Consider the following 27,388-nt stretch of genomic DNA (forward strand, 5'->3'; position numbering starts at 1 on the left):
AAAAAATGTAGAACACACACACACAAAAAAAAGAAACACTAAGAGAACATGTCAGAACACACAGGCAGCTTGCCTATGAGTAAAACTCAAAACCCCTGCAGGAGGGAGGCCCTTATAAATGCCAAAGAAGGTAAGACCAGGGCACAAGCTCTGGCCTCCCCTACAGATTTCTACAGCAGAACACTTCACCTCTTGCCCAGCTCTCTCCCATGCCCACCCCTCTCCTTAAACCTCACATCACGTGGATGAGTAGCGGGAGCTCTGCACTGGAAGGATGGCATAGGCGGGGTGGGGGGGAGGAGTGCAGGGGGCGTGCCTTGAGAGGTATTCTGTGACAGAATGTGGAGTCTGGGCAAAGGGAAGCCATAGACAGCATGTACAGGGCATGGCGGTGGAAGTGTGCCCTGCCTTTGAGTAAACTGCACCCAGGGGCATCAAATATGGAGGCCACAGCCTTGTGCCCTGTGTCATTCGAGGCAGAATAGGTGTGCGTCCATGTTCCACAATTTAACTGAAGTAGCTTAGTGCTAAGGGTGACCAGTATGCATCCCCGAGGCATAAACAGATGAATCCTAGGGTTTCATTCTCAGCCTTGAAGAAAGGACACCCAGTTATACGTTTTGATGGTTATAGTTATAGGTGGTATGTCCTCTATATGTATGAGTCGGGGAAACAGGGAAGACTTGCTTGGAGAGGACAATAAAGTTAAGTCTGGCCTCGGATCAAATGAGTCTGCTGCCATCCTGATACTGGCTGTGTGATGTTAGACCTAGATAACGTGCTCTTTCACTTGGCTGTGAGCTCTGTGGGACTGGCCTGGTGATGGTTTCCGAGGATGTCGTGACTTCTGGTCACAGTGACAGAGTATGGTTCCTAAAACTAAGGAGGCGAGGGCCCTGTAGCCTGTCAAAGGTAAACTCTCCATTTAAGTTTGGTGTTCGGGGTCAAGAGTGTTCTTTAGAGTGAGCCCAGAGACGCTAGAGGTGAGAGAAACTGCAGCATCGATTGTAGTGTGTAGAATATGGAATTGGAACCCATTCGTCTGAGGACGCATCTGGCACAGAGAGAAAGGGCTCTTCTAAAGCAGGTGTGGAGATGCAAGGATTGAATGGGATGAGAGGCAGCTGCTGGCTGGCTTTTAAAAAAGCATCTGTCATTGCCTGATTTAGGTGGGGGAGGTCTCTAACACAGTTCTCCTCAAGCACAGGTAACTGGCAGCTTGGCGGAGATTTGGCATCAGATCAGTGACTGGGCTGGCAAAACTGTACAGTTTCCTTCCACAGTTTAAAGAGTCTGTAACTGTGGATCTACGTGCACGTGAGCTGTGAAGGGTAAACTCAGCCCTCCAGAGTGTAATGGATAAGTTTGGCTTGGGCATTTAGGAAATAAATTTGAGAGACCTTTGTTGCTGATGTTGGAGGGGGCTCCCCTGTGAGATGCAGGTCAGCCAACCGCCACCCAATACAAGTGAGCTCACATTTCAGCTAGACTGCTCCAATGGCACCTTCTTGGTTTCCAGGTATGCCATCCGCAAGGTGGCACTTCTCACTCGACCATCCCAAGAGCCACACAAAATCAAAGCTTGTTTGGTTAAACGATGTTCCGGGTTTTTTTTAAAGTTACTTTAATAATATACCTGTGGTCTGATGCACCATCACCAGCGAGCGCAGAGAACCACAGGAACACGAGAGTCGAGAGCTTGGATCTCAAATACTGCTTACAAACTGAAATAGAAGGAGCTTGCCAGTGCCTCTATTTTGATAACCCTTGGATGCATAAAAATATATTTTAAGATGTTTTGAAGGACTCCTGCTGGTTTATTTTTCTTGGATAGTTGAGTGATCGACTCTTCAATATTTTATCTCTAAGTATTTTAAAGAATGTTTGCCCTGAGTTTGAAATTTCCTTGTTTTGAGAGTTGATGAGAGGGGGAAAAATGGTTTTCTGAAACTATGCTTTGGAAAACGCTGAGATACTGAGATCCCCCATGGTGAGCGGTAGAACCACAAGTTGAACCTAATAGTCTATAAACAGAGTGGATGTACTGGGACATGCTCAGCCATCAGGAAACACAGAATGACAGCTTGGACAGTCAAACCACTCCACTCTCTGCTGTTTGCAATAACACACACATTCCATAAAGCACAAAGATAAACAAAGGTGGAAATGAAAATTTGAGGGAAGTTATGTTGAGCAAAAAGAAAACTAGTGTAGCTATTTAATAGAGGGTAGCTTAAACCTTACAGCAAAAAAAAAGGAAGAGGAGGAGGAAGAGGAGGAAGAGGAGAGAGAAGAGAAGGAGGAGAATACAATGACAAAGTATTGCTGTCATGAAGACCAGCACGGGAGCCATTGGTTACAGGATTCTGGTCTACATGCAGTGGCACACCCATGACTCATAGAAAGCAAATCTGAAAGGATGGCTGAGGGATTTTATAAACCCACTATCTTTTGTTCAGAGGAGATTTATGTGCGTCTCTCAGCAATCATTAATAGGTCAACAATCCAAAAACTGATAAAAATATAAGTGGTTTAAATAATACAGTTAAAAAAAAAAAAAGACTGCTGACAGATTATGGATCCAGAACAAAGTCCCAACTAGTGATTGAAGCAGTAGGGCTGTCTGGGATGAGAGGCTAAATGATCAGAAACGCATCACTTTAGGTAGAAGACACACACTGTTCCCCACACACACATTTTAACATCTCTGACATTAAGGTGACTCTGTCAATCAATAAAGCACCATGATTTAATGGGCAAAGGTTTTCTTTAGTGGCCCATAAAACAATGAAGCATCCTAGAGTGAGTGACTGAAATCCAGTAGGATAGTTTTCTATTCATCTATTGTAAAAGCAAAAAAAAATTTTTTTTAATTAAATAAAATATACTTAAAAACTTTCTGCTTAATCATTTCCCCTCTGCCACCCGCCTGAGGGTCTGCATCATACAGGTCACATTCTTGTTCTGGAATGAAAACATTAAATATCCATAGCAGATTAAGTATCAACCAATTTTTAAAATCTTGCATGCTTCCAAATTCAAACCACACATCAGAGTAATATATGAGCCAATGTGAGCTAAGGAACACTCGGAATTGCTCCATTACTGAGACACCACATGCCAAAACTTAGAGTGCGGCCAAAGTGGCCCTCAGAGGGAAATTCCTAGTCTTAAGTGTTTGCATAAGAAAAAAAATGTTATAGGTCACCTCAGCATAAAACTTGAAAGATCCAACAACAAAATAGTAAAAAACCTAAAATACTGTTTTTTAAGGGGCAGGGCTGGGGGGATACTCAGCTGTTGGGAGCACTTGCTCTTTAGAGGACTAGAGTTCTGTTCCCTTCACCCATATCTGTGAGTTCATTACTACTCATAACTCCAGCCTCAGGAAATCTGCCCTCTTCTGTCCTCCATGGGTACCCAAAGCACACGAACACATGCAGACACATGTACATACACATGAACAAATAGCAAAATAAATCTTTAAAGACAAAAATAATAAGACAAGACTTGCATAGCAACCAGGGCAACTATTAGTGGAGCATACAGATGTGAAAGAAGAGAAACAGGCAGGCATCCTCAGAGCTGTGTTCTCGCTGGAGAGGTTAGATGGGAAGACGAGCCAAAGCTAGTGTGGCCACAGGCTGGGCTGCACAGGCCGAGGTCACTCACACAGTGGACTGAGAAAGCAATGCACACTGGGGTCACTGCCCACCCACCCTGCCTAGTCTCCTCCTTTCTCATAAGGAATGTTATGAATTATTATAGTTTACACTTCACTCTCCCATTTCTGCAACTAAAATTTGTCAAGTTGCTGTGACCCCACCCCCCTGGAGTGCTGAGGCTGGGTGGCCTTAAGGCACTTTGTGACTGCCATGATTCTTTAGGATCCTTGTCTTCCAGTCAGAGGGTCAGAAGCCAGAGCCTCTCGTGCCAGGCCTCAGCCTTTGCCCTAGTTTTGCTTTGCTTTTCCTAGTCTTCTGTTTCTCCGTCTCTCCCCCTTTCTACTTTGACAACTTAAGCTTTGAGGTGTCCCAACATCCGATAACAAGCTCGTGTAAACTGTATGTTTAATGAGCCCAGTCGTTGAATAAGAGCCTGAGGCAGCGTGTGTGTGTGTGTGCGTGCCACAGGTGCACGGGCCTTAGAGGACGGCCAGTGTGCCCACTCATACCTGCTCCTGGTGGCCCAGGCTAAGCCAGAGGGCTGAAGCGTAGGCTGACGTTCTGGGTTAGTAACCAGCTATGATGGAGAGCTGACAGCATGGGATGCACAATGTAGAGGATCCAGAAGCTGGGTCAGTGGGAGGAAACAGGGAAAGAACAAGGAGAAGAAAGAGGAGGGTAACAGTGTGGGAAATGGGATCAAGAGTAGAGCCTGAGACCTTCCTCCTGAGGCTCCTAAGCTAACTGACCACTATTTAAACACAAAATCAGCAGGCTAGGCCATAACCCAGTGGGAGATGCTTGGCCCAGCTCAGACCATATTGGCAACTTATAGTCACACTGTCATAAATCGCATTGTCCTGGGCTCTCAGGTGACTTTCTCCTCAGGATCTTATTTAGAAATGGCTCAGTGGCTAAAGGTACTTGCCACCAAGTCTGAGAACCAAAATTCCATCCCCAAGAGTCATCGCCATAGAAGGAAAGAACCGGCTCCTCAGAGTTGCCCTCAACCTACACACACACATACACACACACACACCACCACAAACACACACTCACACACACACATCACACACACACACACCCCACACCACATACACTCACACACACACACACAGACACACACACTCACACCCCACACCACAAACATACACTCACACACACCACCACAAACACACACACACTCACACACACACACACACCCCACACCACAAACATACACACACTCACACACACACCACAAACATACACTCACACACACATACACACACATCACACACACACAGACACACACATACACATCACACACACACACATACACATCACAAACACAGAGACAGACAGACAGATACACACACACACACATCACACACACACACACCACACCACACACACCATACATACACAAACATACATACTACACAGCACACACACACATATATACCACACACACACACACACACACACCACATCACACACAGAGACAGAGACAAAGACAGACAGACAGACACATACACACACACACACAGACATATACCACACACACACACACACACCACATCACACACAGAGACAGAGACAAAGACAGACAGACAGACACATACACACACACCACATCACACACAGAGACAGAGACAAAGACAGACAGACAGACACATACACACACACCACATCACACACAGAGACAGAGACAAAGACAGACAGACAGACACATACACACACACCACATCACACACAGAGACAGAGACAAAGACAGACAGACAGACACATACACACACACCACATCACACACAGAGACAGAGACAGACAGACAGACACATACACACCACATCACACACAGAGACAGAGACAGACAGACACACACACACATAACACCACACCACACATACATCATACCACACTACACACACACACACACACACACACACACACCAATACACAGCACATACCACATACACCACACCACCCATCACACACAGAAACTACACACAAATGAGTCTAATTTTTTTTTAATTGTAAAGATCTTATTTGGGACTGACACAAATCATATCACCCTAGTCCCCCAAAGCAAACACATTCTTCCCTCTCTCCCCTGTAGAGCAGTGAAGTCTCACAGGGTAAACACCTGCCCTTTCCAGGAACAGCTGTGTCCCCATATATACTAGAGCCACGGGAAATTCAGAAGCATACTTCTCCCTGGACACAGTGCCACAGCTGCAGGCACCCGCCCACCCGCCCGCCCGCCCGCCTGCCCGCCTGCCTGCATTCCTTTGCCTTCATGTGGCTGTTAAAGCAGGTGTTCATTCGCTCAGCGCCCAGAGCAGAGAGTTTAATGTTTTGTTCAATTCCTTCCAAGATTAAAAAGCACTTGAATAAGTGACAACCAAAATATTCCTAAGATTCTTTTAAGCACAACCCAACATCAGGAAAGCGGCTTTGCTCTCAAGCACGAAGACAGTCTCCTTTTACCCGAGTTCATGGACTTAGAAAAGGCACCCCTAACACTTGAAGTTCTTAAGATCATCACAGAAGGTCCAAGCCCAGCCTAGATATATGTCAAATCTGTCTTTAAGAAGACCTGGAAGCCATTAAAACTTTCAGAATGAGTCCGATTTGCCACCGATACTGTATGTGTGAGCATCCTGCATTCTGTGGCTCCTCCCCATCCTACCTGTGCCGTGTACATGAACCTATGGTTCATCTTCCTTCCAGAACGCCCTCTTATCTTTCCACTTCCAGCCCCCCAGTTTCACTGTACTCCCAAGGCCAGCCAAGGGCTATCTGGACTTGCCACAGACTGTGCCCTGTCTAGTGTCTTACCTGTACTGTGCTGTAGGGTGTTGTCACCTTCTTCGTCCAAAGCCAAGCTCTCTGCAGAGAGATGTACACTCTGGAAGCTCCCGCACGGAGAAAGAATCCCTGTAAGACAGCAGTTCTCAATCTGTGGGTCAAAGACCCTTTGCATAGCAGCTCTTTACACTGTGATCTATAACAGCAGCAAAATTACAGATATGGAGTAGAAACGAAATAGTCTGATGGTTGGGGTCACCACAACATGAAGAATTGTATTTAAGGGTCTCAGTATTAGGGGGGTTGAGAACCGCTGTTGTAAGATACAGAAAATCCAGAGACAGAATTAATGTAAGCACAGCCCCTAGAGGTCAGCAGTGATACCCTCTGCTCTGTCTTCCCCGTCCAGCTACGTGGTTTGTGATTGCAAAGTCTTCTGTACCTTTGGAGTGCCTTAAGAAGGCCAAGCACATAGTAGTTGCTTTATGTGTTAGAGACTTTTGTCTTATCCAGCACCAAAAGTCAGTTGTCCAGGCAACGAAGGTTAGAAAAGATATTTCAAGAAGAAACTGGGGGAAAGGTGAAGTGGGCACAGCACCAGGTCCCACTGAGCTTTGTCAGAGCACCAAGTAAGAAGGGAGTTTGGAGGGCAGTGGAGACCTGAGGAAAGGCTGGCAAGGAGGACCAGAACTGTGCACCCAGAATGCTCAAGGGGATGTGGGTTCTAAGGATTTGATGGATGCCCTGGACTTTCAGGAAGAAACTTGTGAGCTTGTATGTGCATGGGACTCCTTTTCTGAAGAGAGGGGTGTGCTGCTGCCACTAAATTCTCAAATGTTAGGAATATTTTTAGTCACAGACAGGAGGCTAAGGAGGAGCAGGTTAGGAGGTTCAGTGCTGAGCAGATAGTGGAATACTGAAAACCTGGGGTGGATCTGGTGTCTGTAAGGAAGGCCACCTGGAGATTCTAACCTCACCTGCCAGGGGCGGGGGCGGAGCCAGATTGGATTAGGATGTGGGTCAGAGAAACAGGATACACTGGCAAGTGGTAAGAGGGGAGAAAAAAAAGAGTAGAAAAAGAAATTTCAGTTCACTTCAGCTTTCCAGCTGGGGTTAACAGAGGACGAGAGCAGGCAGGTTAGAGTGGGAAATGCAATCTCAACCTGGACCACTATGCTTGAGAGGCCAGTGGGAAGAGGAACAGGGGACCAGCCTAGGCTCAAGATAAAGACCTTTGTATTTAGATCAGAGTTTAAACCCAGCAAGAAAGTGAGCTAGAAAGGGCTAGAAAGAAAGCAACAGACTGGGAATGGGCCTGTGAGTCACATGACCCAATAACCAGACCTCATCCCAACCTAATGCCGCCAAAATGAAGACTTCGGAATGGTTAAACCCATAGTTAAGGAAATGAAAGATTTCTTAATGGCAGGAGAGGGGAGGGGAGTGAGGAAAGATGGCTCCATAGAGCGTGCTTGCTTTCCCAAAGCCACATGCCAGCAGAAACCTGGGGAGAATCTGGGAAGCAAGGAGGAGAGATGGGGAAGGGGAGGGCCAACAGACACAGATGCAGGGGATAGGATTCCAGTGGCATGAGGGGACAGGGATGCCAGATAAGCCAGAAATAACAGCAGAAGACACAGCTCCAGGAAGAGAGGATTCTGGTCTCCAGCTTTGCCCATCCCGAGCTTCTCAGCAGCAATAAAATGACTTAAATTTCATCTTTCAAAATAAAACTTGCCCATGCTCCACTGGTTCTGTCTGGGCAGGAAGCAGGGCTCTGAGCAGCCAGCTAGAAAGGCTCTGCATTCCTATTCAGATCCTGGAATGTGACTCTTACTGAGCACAGCCCTGGCCAAAGGGAGAAGAGAGTGGGGTGCAGCCTTTTGCACCCCACTACCCTGCTGTCCTCCGCTGACTCTGTGAGTGTCCTGTTAAAGTGGGGCTAAGCTGACATGCTCACACCCCCTGACTAAGTATGCCCCTCTCACCACTCCCAGCCCCAGTTCGCTCCAGTTAGCTCCAGTTAGAACAAACAGATTGCTGTGCGAGTCTCAGGTGAGTGGCCAGAGCTGCCCTTGGCCGAAGGGTCTCTCTCCCTTTAGGGCTATCAGTGGTGTCTCAGAGACAACCAGCTTAGTAACACACAATGGGAGATATTGGAAGGAAGGGACAAGGGGAGCATTGGAGCCCCCTTGTCCTCAGCCTGTCCCCAGGGGCCCTACGGAGAATCTGGAGATCAGCTCAGTATCTTTCAACCAGTCAAGCGCTAAGGGGTCACCAGCAGAAACAGATAAGAATCTTACCTATTTTAAATGTTAAGTGTCTGCCAGACAGCACAGCCCTCTGAAAACACGAGTGGCTTCGATAATTCTGAGCACTGAGACTGCGCGACTTTGCAGAGACACAGAACTGCTGCAAACCACCACCCACGAGCACGGGCTCTTGCTGTCCTGTCTCCGAGAGTACAAACAAGTTTCTCAAAACTCTATCCCTGCAATCACCAGGACTGATGCTAGGGTTAAAGACACTGATGGTAAAGTGTCCCTTCTCTCTGCCTCAGTTGTGAGTGAACTGACATAGGAGAATCTCAATGCTGTCTTTAGGCTGTGAGGTAAAGCCTGGCTGAGTTGTGTTGAACAGGTTTATCGACCCACGCTGGGCATGGACGTGGCCAGAGAGGACACTATTTGCTGGGGGAATTAGTTAGAACTTGGGGCCCCTTGCTTTCTAAGGCCCTAGGAAGATTTTTTTTTCCTCTTATTGTAGAGAGCTCTTGAGAACACGGGGCTCCACAGAGCCAGCAGCCAGGGCAATCCACCCTGGGACAGCACATGCCCAAGAGACAAGGCAGATTCAGGCCTGCCCTGTGCTCTATTTGCTGTGTGAGTGGAGGGAAAATAACAGAGCTAGAGTCACGCACATTCCGCCCCGACACAGGAGGAAACCTCAAGCATAAGGAAGGACTGTCCCGCCTTAACTGGCACAGTTTTCCAGGCCCCGCAGGAAGACGATGTCTTGAAGACGATGTCTTGGCTGCACCCCAGACCAGGGGCATCAGGTAGAATCCCAGCACAAGCCCAGCTTGAAGACTTGAGTTTCACATTTCTTTACATTGAACAACCCCAGCCTCCTGTTAATTCCTCCTCCCTTTACTAAGGCACTCCCCAAACAAGACAGAAAAGAACAGAAATGTTGAGTTTTGTATCATACAGACATCTCTGTTTCCTATAGCAAACAAGCCCAGGCATGAGCCCACAACCCTCCCCCCATGCCATGCTGTGTGTAAAAATCCAAATCCCTAGATCCTACTCACCAGATAAGAGAAGGTTTTACTTGTTAGGCTTGCAAATCTTTACCTTTGAATACAATGTCCTTCTTGTCTTTTTTTTATTAATTAATTTACTCACTTTACATCCCAATCGAAGCCCCCACTCCATCCCTCCTCTCCTCCCAGTTCCACCCTTACAAATCCCCCTCCCCCAATTACCCATCCCCTTCTTCTCAGAGAAGAGGAAGCCCCTTGTGAGTCACCTGCCCTGGAACAACCTGTTGCAGCAGGATTAAGCACATCATCTCCATGGAGGCCCAACCAGGCAGTCCTGTTACGGGAAGGGGATCCAATGGCACGCAACAGAATCAGAGACGGCCCCTGCTCCAATTGTTAGGGGGCCCACATGAAGACCAAATTACTTATATGCTACATATGTATAGGGGACCTAGCTCCAGCCCCTGTACACTCTTTAGTTGGTGGTTCAGCCTCTGTGAGCCCCCATGGGCCCAGGTTAGTTGACTTTGTAGGTCCTGTGGTGTCCTTGACCCCTCTGGCTCTCTTAATCCTATCCCCCACTCTTCTATAAGACTCCTAAAACGCAACCTGATGTTTGGCCGTGGGGCTCTGCACCTTTCCATCCACTGCTGGCTGAAGCCTCTCAGGAGGCAGTTATGCTAGGCTCCATCTGCAAGCATAGCAGAGTGTCATTAATAGTGTCAGGGGAAGACTTGTGAATCTCACCCAGAAGGGAAAACAAAATAGTCATCAGAAGTGGGAGGGAGGGAACTGGGTGGGTGACAGTGTGAGGAGGGAAACGGGGATGGGGATCAGGTGTGGGGAGAGAGCTGGGAATGAGAACAGAGATCAGTGGGGGAGCATCTCTGGGACTAATGGGAGACCTGGGTCTGTAAGGGTGACCCTAGCTGAGACTCCTACCAGCAAGAGGCATGGAGACGGAAGGGGCCACCTCCACTTCCAATGGAGCAAGGGGGACATCAACCCACCCACAAAACCTTCAACCCAAAAATTGTCCTGTCTACAAGATAAATAGGGATAAAGATGGAGCAAAGATTGAGAGAACAGCCAACTAATGACTGGCCCAACTTGAGACCCATTCCACTGGAGGCAACCCTCCTTGTCTTAAAGAGACAATGCTCATTTTGTGAGCCTTGAGAAGCCAGTCGAATCTGACAGTCAGAGAATGCTAACCCAGCTGCACTGTGCTCCTGAGAAGGGAGCACGGCTGAGCACCTCTCACCTTCTGGTTTAACTCCTCCTGTCTGTGTTGCTGCTCTGTGAGCTAAGGGTGGGGCAGGCTTGAAACTGCTCATTGAAAAAAAAAAAATCAGCTCTCCACAGCTGGAAGGTATACCCCAACGGGCTGGTGCCTGCTGACCTGCTTCTGACAGTGTTCTGAGCACACTGTGCCAAAAACATAGACAAAGAGCTTTGTTTCTTCCTTCAGTGTCAGCATGTATTGAATAACAATAATTCACATAGTTTAACTGTTTCAATGACAGCAATTTGTCTTATAACCCACCTACCATGGTAGGCTGGCTGAGACAAATGCAGGTTCGTTTATGTCAATCTTTATGATTAATATTTATTAACTCTCACACAATCCACATACCTACATGCATGTATGTGGTTTACAGAATAAATACAAGTTAAAAGTCTGCAGCAGAGGCAGGAGGTCTCAGAAGTATTTGGACAAGAGAGTGCTTAAGAATTTGGACATAGTACTACCGGAGGATCCAGCAATACCTCTCCTGGGCATATATCCAGAAGATGTCCCAACCGGTAAAAAGGACACATGCTCCACTATGTTCATAGCAGCCCTATTTATAATAGCCAGAAGCTGGAAAGGACCCAGATGTCCCTCAACAGAGGAATGGATACAGAAATTATGGTACATTTACACAATGGAGTACTACTCAGCTATTAAAAAGAATGAATTTATGAAATTCCTAGCCAAATGGATGGACCTGGAGGGCATCATCTTGAGTGAAGTAACACAATCACAAAAGAACTCACACAATATGTATTCATTGATAAGTGGATATTAGCCCAAAACTTAGGATACCCAAGATATAAGATACAATTTAATAAACGCATGAAACTCAAGAAGAATGAAGACCAAAGTGTGGACATTGTGCACCTTCTTAGAATTGGGAACAAAACACCCAGGGAAGGAGTTACAGAGACAAAGTTCGTAGCTGTGATGAAAGGATGGACCATTTAGAGACTGCTGTATCCAGGGATCCGTCCCATAATCAGCTTCTAAACGCTGACACCATTGCATACACTAGTAAGATCTTGCTGAAAGGACCCAAATATAGCTGTCTCTTGTGAGACGATGCCGGGGCCTAGCAAACACAGGAGTGGATGTTCACAGTCAGCTATTGGATGTATCACAGGGCTCCCAATGGAGAAGCTAGAGAAAGTACCCAAGGAGCTAAAGGGATCTGCAACCCTATTTTTGGAACAACATGATGTACTAACCAGAACCCTGGAGCTCTTGTCTCTAGCTGCATATGTATCGAAAGATGGCCTAGTCAGCCATCAATGGAAAGAGAGGCCCATTGGACTTGCAAACTTTATATGCCCCAATATAGGGGAATGCCAGGGCCAAAAGAATGGGAATGGGTGGGTAGGGAAGTGGGGGGCGCTATGGGGGACTTTTGGGATAGTATTGGAAATGTAATTGAGGAAAATATGTAATAAAAATATTAAAAAAAAAAAAAAAAAAAAAAAAAAAAAAAAAAAGAATTTGACCAGCACCCAGAGGGAGCTGCTGCGGGAATCCCAGTCTGTGAGCAACAGTGTTGCAGCTGGAGTGAAAGGCTGAGCCAGCTTGCAGAGCTGGAAATAGTGGAGTTAGGTCCAGGAACCAATGGGTGAACAGGGGAGTGGGCGGTCACATAGAGTGGACAATGTCGATGGCAGGGAACCCAGAAGACAGACTGAAGCTCCACAGACAAACAGTTAGGGTGTTCTTTGCTTGTTGGTCTGTGATACGCACACAACAGGTGTTAGGTAATAGGTTGGTGTGGAGCCGTACCAGCTCAGTATTATGTATTCATCATTTTATGGGGTCCAGAGGAAGGAGTTAAACCCTTCCCTGGGTCTGATGTGTCTAATAACTTCTTGGGCCTGGTTTCTGTAATATAATTTTAATAGATCCATGTCCCCCTACAGTTGCAGTTCATTTCCAATGACATATGGGGTGGTTCTATCTCTGCCCAGGAAGACGTCATGCATCAGTCTGTGCTAGGTGGGTGTGCCTGACAGATGGTGCTGTTTTTCTGGTCCATACAGGAAGTGCATTTATCCTTCTCCCTCAAAATGGAGTCAAAAGATACTTGTAAAATTGAGTCTTCTAAGGCAATGCACAGACTTTTTTTTAAAAGCAGTTACTTGTAATAAATAATAACTTACAGTAGGGCATGGCTTGACTTAACACAACCAGCTAAGACAGGACCTGGCAGACATAGTTACCTGAAGGCAGTTACTGGCCCAAATGGCCCCATTGGGCCCTCAGTGTGTCCCTGGTGGACATGCAGGGCAGAGGCCCAGCACACTGGTCCAGAGTCAAGATGTGTGCAACGGCAGCCCCTGAGCCCTCTGATGCTTACCCAGGAAGAAGTTGCCACTGCCACCTCTGCCACAACCTCTGCCGCCTCCTCCTCCTCCCCCACCCCTCCTCCTCCTCCTCCTCTTCCTCCTTCTTGAAGAGAAGATGTTGTGTAAAACAGAATGGGCCAAGAGTGAATCAAGATCACTGAGGGCTGTTAGAGGTCAGATTCAAAGGAGCCAAAGCAGACAGAGCAAGGCACGGGACACAAGACAGGGCACCTTCTATAGTGCAGGCCGCAGGCTGGTGTATATTCTGAAGCATTCCAGATAACTCTTGACTATAGACGGAGCCCTCCTGCCCCTTGGCATGTGGGGAAAAGCGGAGATAGGATGATCTTCCTCTAGGAACTTGATGAAGATGGAGAAGGAATGAATGGATGGTTTAGAGCAACTGAGCTTGTTCTGTGCCTGAAGCGCCCAGACCTGTGGCAAATCTAGAAAGCACAAGGCACTGGAGGGCCATGGTTAGTAAGATGAACACTAAGCGCTTTCATGAAAAGGCAAGCGTTTGGGAGTGAGCTTGTCCAGTGTTACCCATAAAGAACCTGACAGATTGGGACCCTTTTGTCTCTGATCCCTAAACTTCTCCCTATGCCCTGTGAATCTACAGTATATACAATGTCAATTTCCCAAGAAACAAACTTGACCACAAGGTCACAGAAACTCCAAGTTAAAGCTACCCAGAGTTCTCCTGTGTTCTGTGTGGACAGAAGCCACAGTCCTTCATTTGCCTTGAGTGTCTCTCACAGGCAATTCAGCTGCCTTCCACCTGACTCCACACACACTGAGTTTCCCCTATGTGGATCCCACTCACACCTTCACAAGTCAAACTTTGTGCTTGCCTCTGAGTAGGAGACCCCATCTCTCCTTGCCCCTGAAGGTTAGGGTTTCTACTGCTGCGATGAAACAGGCAAGTTGGGGAGGAAAGGGTTTATTCAGCTTAGATGTCCATAGCATTGTTCATCATTAAAGGAAGCCAGGACAGGAACTCAAACAGGGCAGGAACCTGGAGGCAGGAGCCATGGAGGAGTGCTGCTTCCTGGCTTGCTCCCCATGGCTTACTTAGTCTGCTTTCTTATAGAACCCAAGACCACCAGCCCAGGTATGGCGCCACCCACCATGGGTTGGGCCCTCCCCCATTGATCACGAATTGAGAAAATGCCTACAGCCAGATCTCATGAAGGCATTTCCTCAACTGAGGCTCCTTTCTCTCAGTTGACTCTAGCTTGTGTCAAGTTGACACACAAAACCAGTCAGGACACTGCCTACCCAAGAGTCACCTCTTGTGTGAAGTGCTGGATCCGTGGCCCTGGTCTCCAGCCCAGGTTAGCTTGCTAAGTGCTAGAGCCTGCTTTTACGTGGGGGCCAGGTTGCCCTCATCTGAACTCTGTCTTCTCTAGCACTCATGAGGCTGAGGTGCAGAGAGCAGAAGCCTAGGCCAGCCTGAGCTACAGAGAGACTCTGAGACTGTGTGTAAAAACAAAACAAAACAACAACAACAAAATCAAACAAGAACCGTAGCCTTCTCTGTAAGACTTCCCAGTTTCTCTGGATCTTCTTAGCTCATATTTAGCTATAAGGTGGGGGAAATAAGAAAATAGGGTTTAGAGTTCATTAAATTATCAATAGGAATGAAACGTGCTAGCCTAGTACACAGAAAGAATAAAGATAATCCCTGTACATAAGTGTCCAGTAAACACTAGCTATACTAGTAGTTAATGTTCTTATCACTGCTATCATCTTCTTTCCATCAGCGTATAAGTAAGTGCTTTAGGAGAAACGTGTTTTGTTCCCTGCTGGGTATGCAGCCATGGAGTAACCTATGCCTCCTGCTCTGTTTAGATTCCCCATCACAGACTGAGCACTTTGAGCCGGTCTAGTGGGTCCTGTGCCCCTGAGCTGCCCACTAAACACAGAGTACAGACACAATAGACACTTGCAGGGCGTGACAGTTCTTGCTCTAAGTTTCTAGAAAACAGTGTCTCAGCCTTTATGGAAGGCTGCAGTTTTATAAGCCTCTTGGTGACCAAAACTTTTATATTTGACAGAGACATTTACAGATGTGACATTGATAACTTCAGGAAGCGCATGGGACCTAGGTAGCAGCTTTCTCTAAGGGACGAGACCATTTTTAAACAGCCCTTGGGGAGGGCTCCTTGCTTATCCTCCTCTTCCTCACTACATCGATGGGGACTTTTGACTCCTAAGGGGCTGCCGCAGAGCCAGCCATCACTCTCCATCCCTGATGTCTTCCTTAGAAGTTGTCCACCCTCCCCACCCCTACCCCCTGCCACCATGAGCCAGTCCTTCATCCTTGCTGCCCACAGAAACTGCCCCATCTTCCACAGGAATGTAGAGCTGTGCTGCATAGTGTCTCAGCCTTTATGGAAGGCTGCAGTTTTATAAGCCTCTTGGTGACCAAACCACTTATTACTCCAAGTGCAGACAGGTTTACGACCTGAAATGTTCACCGTGCTGGTTGCTATGGGGAAACAGAGGAAAATTCCAGCTCAGAGTCTGAAGTGATCGCTTGTATGGGATGGCTTGGTCCTCTCCTCTCACTCCCGTCCAGTGCTCCCTCTGTCATTGGTTGATACGGAGGCAGCATCTTTCTTCCCTCTCTCAGTTGCCTAGAATACAGAGACAGACAGGACACAAGACTGGCCCCTAACTAGCACGTGATTTCTTGCCGACACCACTAACTGCATGCTCCATTCCAGACTTCTGTATGCATGCCTTAGCCCAACAGTTCCTCCTACCACAGCCTTGTCTATGGAGGACCCTCACTTTCCCCTACCCCACACTCTGACTGCCCAGCCCTGCACCTGAGCCTGAGGCCTGGCTCCCTTGAGGAGCAATCCCACATTCCCAAACCTTGGCTTTTTGGCTGGAGCCAAGGGTGTTTAGTTCCCTGGCTTTTTGGTCAAAGACATTCCAGAGAGTTCCAGGGAATGAGAGTCGCCTTTAAACCTCGTCCAGAGCCTTATTGAGCTCTCAAAGGAGGAGTGACTCATATCCTGGCTCTGCCACTAACTTGTGGGGTCGCCCTGGACAGGCCACCCAGCCTCCCTCTTGTGTAGATGTGGGAGAAGGACAGCTCTGAGAGCCTGATAGAGACCTGTGCATGCTCCTCCCTAAAGAGCACGGTGGCATACCGCTGGGTTGCAAGCCTCCCTCCTCCTGAGCCCACTTGTGGATCCCACAGACCACTCACTGAACAAGCTTCCCTGTGCTCACACTCGGACGTCTGGGAGGAGACCCCCACGGATATTCTAAAGAAGCCACTTGGGATATTTCTCATTATGAAAACTTTTTAAAGGAAAGAGAAAATGCAGATTTTTAAAAAGAAGTAAGCTGGCCTGCCAGTGACGGTTCTTTAACATCTCAGTACCTATAAATGAACTGTCAGTGAAAATGCCAGTGTGGGCAGACACCTGTAATCCTGCCACTCTAGCACTTGGGAGCAGGGGGTGGGGGAGAGAGATAAAAGGATCAGGAGCTCAAGACCAGCCTCAGTCCAATAGTGAGTTCAAAGCCAGCCTGAGATACATGAAATCCAATCTCAAAACAATCAAAAAGCTATTGGTGAGATTGTTAGTAAGCATCAAAGACACTCTTTTTGTCCCTTACTCTTGTTTTGTTTTGTTTTTTTTTTTTTAGGAATGATTAGAAAAACTTTATTTCCTGTAAAAACTATATTACCTCTCTTTTTGTAGTATCTTAAGTTTTTTTACATTTTTTATTATTTTCTTTATTTACATTTCAAATGTTATCCCCTTTCCTAGTTTCCCCTCTGAAAGCCTCCTACCCCCTACCCCCTACCCCCTACCCCTACTCTCCAACCCACCCAGTCCTGCTTCCTGGCTCTGGAATTCCCCTACACTGGGGCATAGAGTCTTCACAGGACCAAGGACCTCTCTTCCCATTGATAATCCTCTCCTACACATGCAGCTGGAGCCATGAGTTCCACCATGTGTACTCTTTGGTTGGTGGATTAGTCCCAGGGAGCTCTGGGGGTACTGGTTAGTTCATACTGTTGTTTCTCTTATGGGGCTACAAACCCCTTCAGCTCCTTTGGTCATTTCTCTAGCTCCTTCATTGGGAACCCTGTGCTCAGTCCAATGGATGGCTGTGAGCATCCACTTCTGTATTTGTCAGGCACTGACAAACCCTCTCAGGAGACAGCCATTTCAGTCTCCTTTCAGCAAGCCCTTGTTGGCATCCACAACAGTGTCTGGGTTTGATGGTTGTTTATGGGATGGATCCCCAGGTGCTGCCCCTTACTCTTGACTCAGGTGTACTGAAATCTCTTTATCCCAGAAATTATTTCTCTTTAAATGTTATTTGACAGCACATTCCAGCATAGTAGCTGATAGCTTGGTAATTATACATTAAGAATTTGTGCAGTTGTCTTTTTTAATTGTATTATTATCTAAGAAAATGTTCCTGGTTGTTTTCTTAGACCAAAGGTGGGACTACCAGTTCCACGCAGGTGGCTTGTGATGAGCACAGCGTATCTTATGCCCCTGGGACACTGTGGCACTTATGTGGCTGGTGGGGAAGGACTTAGACTCCTGGTCCCAGGCGCTTCCATAACCAGCAGCCTCAGAACACAGACAGCTGGTGTCAAGTTGGACTTAGTTTACTGTAACCTAATAGGCACGTCACCATGAAATATCAAGTCTATCTCTCTTGAAAATCAGCTAAAGAGAGTGTGTTGTGTGGCCTTGAGTGATGGGCAGAGTCTGACTCTGGGTGTACAATGTGCTATGCTCTTATTGAGACCTCAAATCTTCCATCACTGGGTGGAGGGTGAAAGGGAAGACCCCAAGTGTTCCACCTCACTGACCACCCTCTTGCTCATCCCATAGTCAGACGGCTCCATCCTAGCGATTGCTCTGCTGGTCCTCTTCCTGCTGCTGGCCCTGGCGCTGCTCTGGTGGTTCTGGCCCCTCTGCTGCACAGTGGTAAGTGGGCCAGCCTCAGGCCACAAGAGGCAAAGGGACATGAAAACCCCAGGTATATCAGTTGGAATTGGGGGGGGGGGAGGAACTGTAAGAGTAGGAAATAAGTCTAGCTTTAAAACAAAACAAAACAAAAAAACTCAGCATAATTGAGGCTTGGTCACTTGGTTCTGTGAGCTGTCAGCATGGGCTGGGGGCAAGGCTGCCAATGGCAACGCCTTTGGTATAGCCCTGTAAATACAGAAGACAAAGATTAAAGTATTTGTATTTGGTATTTGGAAAGGACATAGACAGTGCTGCTGTTGTCATTATCCAAAAGCACTTTGTTAGAGTGGAGATCCATTGATACATTGTATGATGCTGGGTTTGTTAGAGTGGAGATCCATTGATACATTGTATGATGCCTGGTTTGTTAGAGTTGGGATCCATTGATACATTGTATGATGCTCGGTTTGTTAGAGTTGGGATCCATTGATACATTGTATGATGCTCGGTTTGTTAGAGTTGGGATCCATTGATACATTGTATGATGCTCGGTTTGTTAGAGTTGGGATCCATTGATACATTGTATGATGCTCGGTTTGTTAGAGTGGAGATCCATTGATACATTGTATGATGCTTGGTTTGTTAGAGTTGGGATCCATTGATACATTGTATGACACTAGGTTTATATCTGTGAGAAAGGCTTCTTTCCCAAAATAAACTTTTCAGGAAAGGAAGAATTGTCACCCAAGAAGGCAGGATTGTTTTGCAATTTTCAAAATAATTTTAAATTAATTTTTTTTCTGGTTTGAGTCCCTGTTGCCTGGGAAGGCAGCTAGCATGTCTTCATGTGGTCTCATTTTGTAAGTCAAAGGCTTCCTGTGTAAGGGGAGATCCTGGAGACAGGCAATATCTTCTGTTTGTGATGTTATTGACTGCCCCGCCCCTGCTTGCTAAATGTTGGCCTGCACCCCAGAGTTTCAAGTGGCCTCCAAACTCTTTTGACCACTCACTTCAGGGATCCTGACTGGGGCTGTATGAAGTCACGTGTTTCCAGAATGGAGTGCAGTGTGCAGAAAAAAGAGCCTCCCCACAGAGACTCATTCAGAGGTTTCTGGAAAGTGCCTCCACCCTGAGAAACTGCACCCCACAGCTCTCAAACTAACACAAAGAAGGTTTATAGGCTCTCAAACTTCTCACAAAGAAGGTGTCTTTGTGAACTCTGGTCCCCTAACCTCCCTCTGTCACTCTCCCTGCCCTTCCTCCAAGTATGGGAAATGTCACTTGATCCAGTAGCTGAGCTGCAAGCCGGTGCTAAGGAAACAGCTAGAACCATAAGCTTACAAAGTGTGGTCACATGAGGCCACTCTCTCCCCATTGCAGCACTTTCTCTAGAGGGTCACATTCACAGTGCCCAACAGCCTGCAAGGTCTCCACCCCAGACAGGCCAACCTTAACCCTTTAATAGCTACATATCCAGGGTAGGAACATAAAAAGTAGGGCCAGACACCAGGTCCTTTCTGAAAGCACAAATACTGTGCCCATCCACATGGGACCTCATTCCCTGCTGAGTCCCTGCTGGCCAGTGTCTGGTGAGTTTACTGCCCCAGCCCCTGCTCCCTGCTCACAACACTTCCTGAGTAGGTGCTGCCTTCCCCTGATTTCAGCGGACTCTCCTCCAATGTGTCTGCTCACTTTTCCCTGCGTCCTGTGCCTCCGATCCTACAGGTTATCTCCAACCCTCCTCTCCACAGCTTACCCTGTAGGAAATGATGCTAAATTCAGTGACTCTCACTACTTCATATGACCATGAGACCATACAGAGGACCAGGCCAGGCCCTGTTACAGGGAACCACTAAGCATCACATTTGCAGGGTGCTCGCTCAGAATGGCCAAACTAAACTCATCACATTATCCCTGTACCCACTTGTCCCCAATGGCTGTGACACTGACCTCCAGCTGTCCAAACTGAAGCCTGCAGTGGCCTCCATGTCCCCCATAGGTTCCTGTGTCTGAACATTTGGTCTCTAGCCGGTGACACAGGTTTTGAAAAATCATGGAATCTTTAAGGGGTGGAGCTTCACTGGAGGAAGTGGGTCACTGAGACAGGCTTTGAAGTTGTTAACCCAGCCCATCCCTCTGACCACTCTCTGCTTCCTGCCAACTGACTGCTAACACAAGGTGACCAGCGACCCCACATTCCTGCTGCTGTGCCTTCCCCAGTATAATGGACTGTATCCCTTCTTAGACAGTGAGCTAAAATGAACAAGTTGCTTGGTAGGCATTTGGTCACAAGAACAAGGGAAGAACTAATACAGCTTACCTCTGAAAGCACCCAGGTCACCATGGTAACCTTCCTACCTCCCAAGTTCTCATGACTCTTCAGTCTCTTCCCCCAGATGGCATGCATAGGCCTTTTCTAACCCAGCCTCCTCCAGCCTCAATTCTCACCTTCACCTCCGGGGTCAGGGGAGTTCCTTAGCACAACTTCCTTTGTTTTATCTGTCTTTGCTGTTACCTGTTATGCTGTAACCACTGGAAGCTAAGTGTGTGGGACTCCAGAGCTTAACACATTGCTCAGCTAGAGTAACTCAAAGTTCCTGAAGCATCCAAGTGGATGGAGGGCCATCTCCGGGCACACCCTCTCCTGAGACTATTTGGATGTATTATCTACCTACTGGGTTTGTATGTGTATGTGCATGTAGGTACATGTGTATGTGTGTACATGTTCCTGTAAAGGCCAAAGTACTCTTACCTGGACTCAAATGTCATGATTTGCTAAGGATCATGGCGTGATTAGTGGGACTGCAAAAGAGCTGTAACTGTACAGAGGGACTGTTGTCTCTTTACCTGTGGCTAAGTACCACAGGCAGAAGATTCTGTCCCACTATTTTTGTGAGCACAGTTCAGTGATGTTATATGCTTGCACCATTAGGCAACTCATTTCAGAATTTCTTCTTCTTTTTAAAAAGTGTGTGTGTGTGTGTGTGTGTGTGTGTGTGTGTGTGTGTGTGTGTGTGTAGAGGTCAGAGGAATGTGTGAGGTTAATTCTTTCCTTTTACCATGAGGGTCTTGGGGGTGGAACCTATGTTAAAAAAATAAAGTGAGGCGTGTACTTAGCTCCCAGTGCTGGGGAGGCAGGGAGGGAAGATGGTTGGATCTCTCTAGTGACCAATTAGATTTTGATAGGCCTTAGAGTGAAACACAAACAAAGTCTTCAGGTACAACTCTCTACACATTTCACAACACTGAGTTGTAGGGCCAGACACACACACCAAGGAATTGCTAGTGACTGGTGTAACTAAAACCTGGTGCAAACAGACAGCAACTTATCCAGAATCTCAGGCTTGGACAGGTGTGTGACCTGATCAGTCTCCAGCCTACTCTTCCCATCTGGACCTTCTCACTCTGCCACTTAGGAAATTAGTTTCCACGATGCAGGGGCCTGCCCTCCCCTCTACATCCCTCCACTCTGCATCCCTGCCCTGCACTCTGCATCCCTGCCCTCCCCTCTGTGTCCCTGCCCTCCCCTCTGCATCCCTGCCCTGCACTCTGCATCCCTGCCCTCCCCTCTGCATCCCTGCCCTCCCCTCTGCATCCCTGCCCTGCACTCTGCATCCCTGCCCTCCACTCTGCATCCCTGCCCTCCCCTCTGCATCCCTGCCCTCCCCTCTGCATCCCTGCCCTCCCCTCTGCATCCCTGCCCTCCACTCTGCATCCCTGCCCTCCCCTCTGCATCCCTGCCCTCCACTCTGCATCCCTGCCCTCTACTCTGCATCTCCATCTTCTACTGCTAGCTTCCCTCCACCTAAGCCTGCCTCATTGCTTACCTTGAAATCCACCCATGCACCCTGCTCCTATGCCTGCAGGTACAGTGGAAAGAGGTTGGCCATGACTGGAGATGACATACCACCAAAGCATCATTATCCCCTCTCAGCTAAAGGAATGGGAAAGCCCTTTAACTTCAGATCCCTGGATAAAGAGCCAGGAACTGGAAACTGTGCTTTCTCCCATTGTTCTTCTTCCATCCTTACCTTCTCTTGAGTCCCTCTGGAGATTCCATTTTGTGGCTCTCAGGCATGGCTGCATTATTGAAACTACCTGAGAATTAGGTGATCAGGGACAGCTCTTCCAAACTGGATCTACTGAACAATGAAAACAGTACACCTGAAAACAGGAAGAGCGGAGGCAATAGCTTCAAAGATGTCCTTAAACTGAAGAACAGTGGTAGTGACAGGCTCCCTTGGGTCCCTCATTAGGATGATCTGTGTAGTGAATTCCCAAATGGGCTGATCCCAGAACTCTTCTTCTGCCTGTTTTGTAACCCACCAAACCTTTGGCCCGTTCACATAATGACACTGGTGTTATACCCAAAATATCAAGGAAATACAAACTCTAGAGAAGCCTGAAGCAACTCAAAGTGCAGGATCTGGGACTGTGCCCTCCTTCCTTAGAGGCTGCCTCACTGTATCCCAGCTAAACACCACGTCATCGGTCAACAACACGGTGACCTCTGAGCTCTTGCTCAGACTCCACTGACCCTGCTGGCAGCTGGAAACAGCTGGCCCATGGCCCAGGCAGAGATGTTTCTCCTCCTGGCCTAGCCAGGGACTTCTGAGTTCATGGGTTTCTTTTACTGTGCCACTTCCCAGACTTCTGCAGTGACCCTGACACCCTGTGGCCGCTGTGCCCAGATGTTCTGCTAGATCACCGTGCCAGTCACTTAGACCTCATCCACTAGTGAGAGCTTCCTGCTGTGCCTGTCACTTTAGATATGATGAATGTGGCCTCTTAAACACTCCCAGTCTCAGGCAGGTAAGAGGCACAAGACTGTTTCAAGTTGGGGTTCCAATTGGAGACAGGAACACAGTGGATTTCATTTCTTTTAAAAAGAAAGAAATTTTCTCTTTGAAAATTTATTTTATTTCCTCCCTCATCACTGGCCTTTGATCAGCTTGTGCAGTGTGAAAGTTCTAGGCTGAGGCTGGGAAGGGGCAGGAGAAACCACAGTCAGACCTGAGGTTTGTATTAAATTCAGCCCGTCTGCTTTGTGGGAAGGATCTTTGATGTGTCTGCTCCTCAGCATCTCCTGCTTCCTATAGGTCTTTCGTATGGAGTTCCCCACCTTCCTATGGTTTCCTGACTTCAATGGGAATACTGAGTGTAAGCCTTGGGGTCAAGGCTGAAGGCTAGAATGCACAAGGAAAGCTTCCCTCCCCTCTGCGGTGCTACCGTCCTCGGAGTGTGTTTCTAACATTCTAACAGCACAGCATTAACTCTGCACAGTGTCTGATCTGAGGCTGTTTATCACACAGAAACACATAGGCCAAGGAGGCAGCCCATCTAATCCCAGCACCCAGCAAGCAGAAGGGGGTGGGTCTCTATGAGCACTAGGCCAGCCTGATCTACAAAGTAAGTTCTAAGCAAGCCAGGGCTATCTAGCAAGACCTGGTCTCAAATAAATAAGTAAATAGGTGGGAACAATTTAGGAAGACACCCAAATCAGCCCAGGAGATGCCCACACGCCCACACAGATACCCACCACTCATTCATACACCACATGAAATACATAATGTACTACATACATATAAACATACATGCATACATATGCAGTGCATACATACACTTAAACTAACCCTTAGACAAGACTAGAAAAAATGCTTTTTAAAAATCAGTTACTCTTACAACATAAGGAAACCAAACCCAACAAAATCCTGGATAAAACATAAAAGACTCAGAAGAAAAGAGGAACATTTCCAGGGACAAGGGAAAGGGACCTCTTGTCAGATGGCCTCAAGGAGGTGACCTCAGTGACCCAGAGCTTTGACTCCGTAGCCCTTTTTGGACACAGAAGAACTTGGGCATTGGGAGTGAGTTTTCCACTTGAGTCAGGTCCTTGAATACAGATGGGTTTGGCATCCCTATCCCTAGGAATTCATGACTGTAACCTCTCAGAGTTTTAGAGTTTAGATTTATACTACCTGGGGACCTGCACATCACCAGTAGAGAAATAATATCCCAGATCAGAAGAGTGTAGGGACTTACAGGAAGAAACTCAAGTCCTCAGGTAGATTGGTGACTCGGTGGGCAAAGGGTTGGCTGCATGAAGGACTCAGAAAAAAGGAAGCAAGGAAATGACCCGACAGTTAAGAGCATGCTCTGCCCTTGCAGAGAACCCAAGTTTGGTCATCAGAACCCACATCAGGAGCCTCACAACCACCTGTAATCCCAGTTCAAAGCAATCTGACACCCTCTTCTGGCCTCTGTGGGTACTGCACACATATAATGTACATACAGACAAGCAGGTACACATACATACACATAAATCTCACAAATTAAACACAAAATCTTATGGAAACCCATCGAAACAATGCTGAGCTCAATAAAATTTTCATTCTTTTCAATATCTTGAACTCTTAACTTTTCACTACGTATGTTTGTGTGTGTGTTTGTGCGTGTGTAAGTTAGATAACAACTTGCAGAAGTGAGTTCTCTCTTTCCACAGTGTGGGTCATAGAGCTCAGATTCAGGTAATCAGGCTTGCCAGCAAGCACTTTTATCCACTGAGCCATTTGCTAGCCTGGATACCACAAATTATTAATAAAAACACTACAGAAAATACATGGGTTTTGCTCTGGTATATAAAGAATGAGCATGCATGTTGTGACTGGGAGCATGAAGACAGGAGGCACAGAAGTGCTCCTTAGAGTGAAGACTAGCCAGAAAGAAAGACATCATGGCTTGGGCCCACTGCTCCTGGTATTTGCTCAGCACTGTCTGAGATAGAAAAATCTGCTGTTGTCTTGCCTGGTTACTCTCTCCATTAAAAATAAACCATCTATGGAGTTCTGATGAGGCCCAGTGTCATGCAAGAGCCTTCCTGCCCTCAGCTTGTACCCTGTCCATGCATGACTATTGTTCATGTAGAGCAAAAGAGGACTCCAGACCCCCCACTGTCTTCTCTCTAGAGTCCCACAGTTCTCTCCCTGGTTTCAGTAAGGTCTCCCATAAAGCCTCCCAGGCTCCCTTTGCACCCCTGCCTCTCCCAGCACCCCATATTTTTTCACTGTTATCCAAGCTCCTCTCTCCCACGCTGAAGGCTTTCTTCTTCCATTTGGTCCCTGGTTCATAAAACCAGGACTCATGCCTATCTCTTAGGCATTGTATATGATTCTCCTACACAAAGAACACACACTCAGGACTTACTTGATTGCACACATGTAAATGGAAGCAAGAAAGCACATGAGCTTCAGTGCATGATTATGTGGAATTTGCATGTGTGCATGCATGTGTGGAATTTGCATTTCCTGCTCAGCTCACCACTAGCCAGTCAACCATGTCCCCTCAGTGACACTAAATAGAATCATAACATATTTCCCTCCATCTGAGGGTGACCATTCTATGAATTCTGCCACCACTACCTCACACACAAAACTAAAGTAAGTGTTCACTTAATTTCCCTTTGGCCTTTGAAAAGTCATCTTTCAAGCTAGTACAATTTCTCAGGTTTGTGATTTTTTAAAAAAGAACTGTCATGCCTCCCACACATGATCAAACATACATGGGATGGACCTGTGTTGTAACGACATGGATTGTGCGTGCAATGCTCAAGTTGTCCGGGAAACTGGCTTATGCACGGTGCTGAGAAGCAAACTGCCAAGCCGCAGGGCAGCAAACGAACTTGGAAGCTGGAGTTTAGAAACAGAATGGGCCTGAGTGCTGGATAGACCAGCAGCAGTTACCCCTCAGTCCCCGATGCTCTGAGATTTCCCACCATCATTAGAGACCTGGGCTGCTCTGGGAGACTTTGAATATCTTAACTACCCTCCAAAAAATGATGCAGGAGGACTGAGAGGCCAGAAGAGAGGCTCGCACCATTACGTGCTGAGTGTTTGCTTGGGAGCAGGACTTTGAGAACACTAGGAAGTGCTTCCTGTACCTTCTCCTTTAGAGGAACGCACGCTCATTCTTTCCAGAAGCAGTGATTGAGCAACGAGCTCTGAGCTACGACAAAGGCTGGCACATGTGCTTGCATCTTCTAGAAGCTCAGAGTCCACTGTGGCGAAGAGAGTTGTGAATGCAGCTTAGCGGTCACTGCCAATAGTGTAGACCACAAAGGATAAGATCTATGCCTGAGGCCCAGGAAGCCACATAGCTGGACTTGTCCCAGGCTGAGACAGTTCAATATGCATTGGAGTCCAAGAGAAGAGGCAAAGGCATGCCTTCAGAGCCAAGGGTATGATGTCCTCGCCCCATGACAGTAGAGGTACCTGAGAGACCAGATATCAGGGCAAGGACACTGTCACCGTTGACGTAGAGTATCCCAAGGCTGCTGAGTTTTGGGTTTATTTATTGGTAGTTCCTGCCTTTGTTAGCTTTAATTGTCAACTTGACACAGTCTATAGTCACCTGAGAGGAAAGCCTGGACTGAGGGATCAGATTGGCCTGACCATAAGGGATGGTCTTGATTGTTAATGGATGAGGAAGGGCCCAGCCCACTGTGGACGGCACCATTCCCTAGACAGGTGATCCCGGGCTGTGTAAGATTGCTAACTGAACATGGGAGCACAGCCAGCAAGCAAAGTTCCTTCACAGTTTCTGCTCCAAGTTCCTACCTGAGCTCCTGCCCCGACTTCCCTCACTGGTGGACTGGGACTTGAAAGTATAAGCCAAATCAATCCTTTCTTTCTCTAAGTTGCTTTTGGTCAGAGAGTTTTATTATAGCAACATAAAGGAAACAATAACATCTTTTTTTTAAGACTGGGTGTCAGTGTGTAACTCATGCTGGTCTCGAACCTGAGACCCTCTTCCCTTGTCTCACAAGCCCTGGAATGGCAAACCTGTGCCACGCAAGACTTAGGGCTAGGGTTTTGTTCAACTGTAAAATTCCACAGCACAGCACTGTGGGAATGTCTAACCTAACACAAAACACATCTCTGCCCAGAGCAGATCTATACAGACTGATTAGGGATAAGCTAATTCATGGTTCTAAGACTGTCGTCCCCACACCCTTGATATCAGCATTATTTGTGAACCTTCTAGAAATGTCTGGTCTCAGTCTGTTGGGAAGATAGTACACC

General features: G+C 47.2%; 1 protein-coding gene across 1 annotated transcript in view; it reads left to right on the plus strand.

The window, feature by feature from the left end:
* Antxr1 (ANTXR cell adhesion molecule 1) overlaps positions 1-27,388 on the plus strand; it is a 200,969-nt gene that overhangs the window by 106,548 nt on the left and 67,033 nt on the right. The window contains exon 13 of the mRNA XM_085840381.1: positions 18,234-18,329. Coding sequence (XP_085696507.1) covers positions 18,234-18,329 — 96 coding nt within the window. The remainder of the gene's footprint in view (positions 1-18,233; positions 18,330-27,388) is intronic.

Source organism: Mus caroli, unplaced genomic scaffold (genome assembly GCF_978045245.1).
Source record: "Mus caroli unplaced genomic scaffold, Mus_caroli_1 scaffold_7, whole genome shotgun sequence".
NCBI classification, from domain to species: Eukaryota; Metazoa; Chordata; class Mammalia; order Rodentia; family Muridae; genus Mus; species Mus caroli.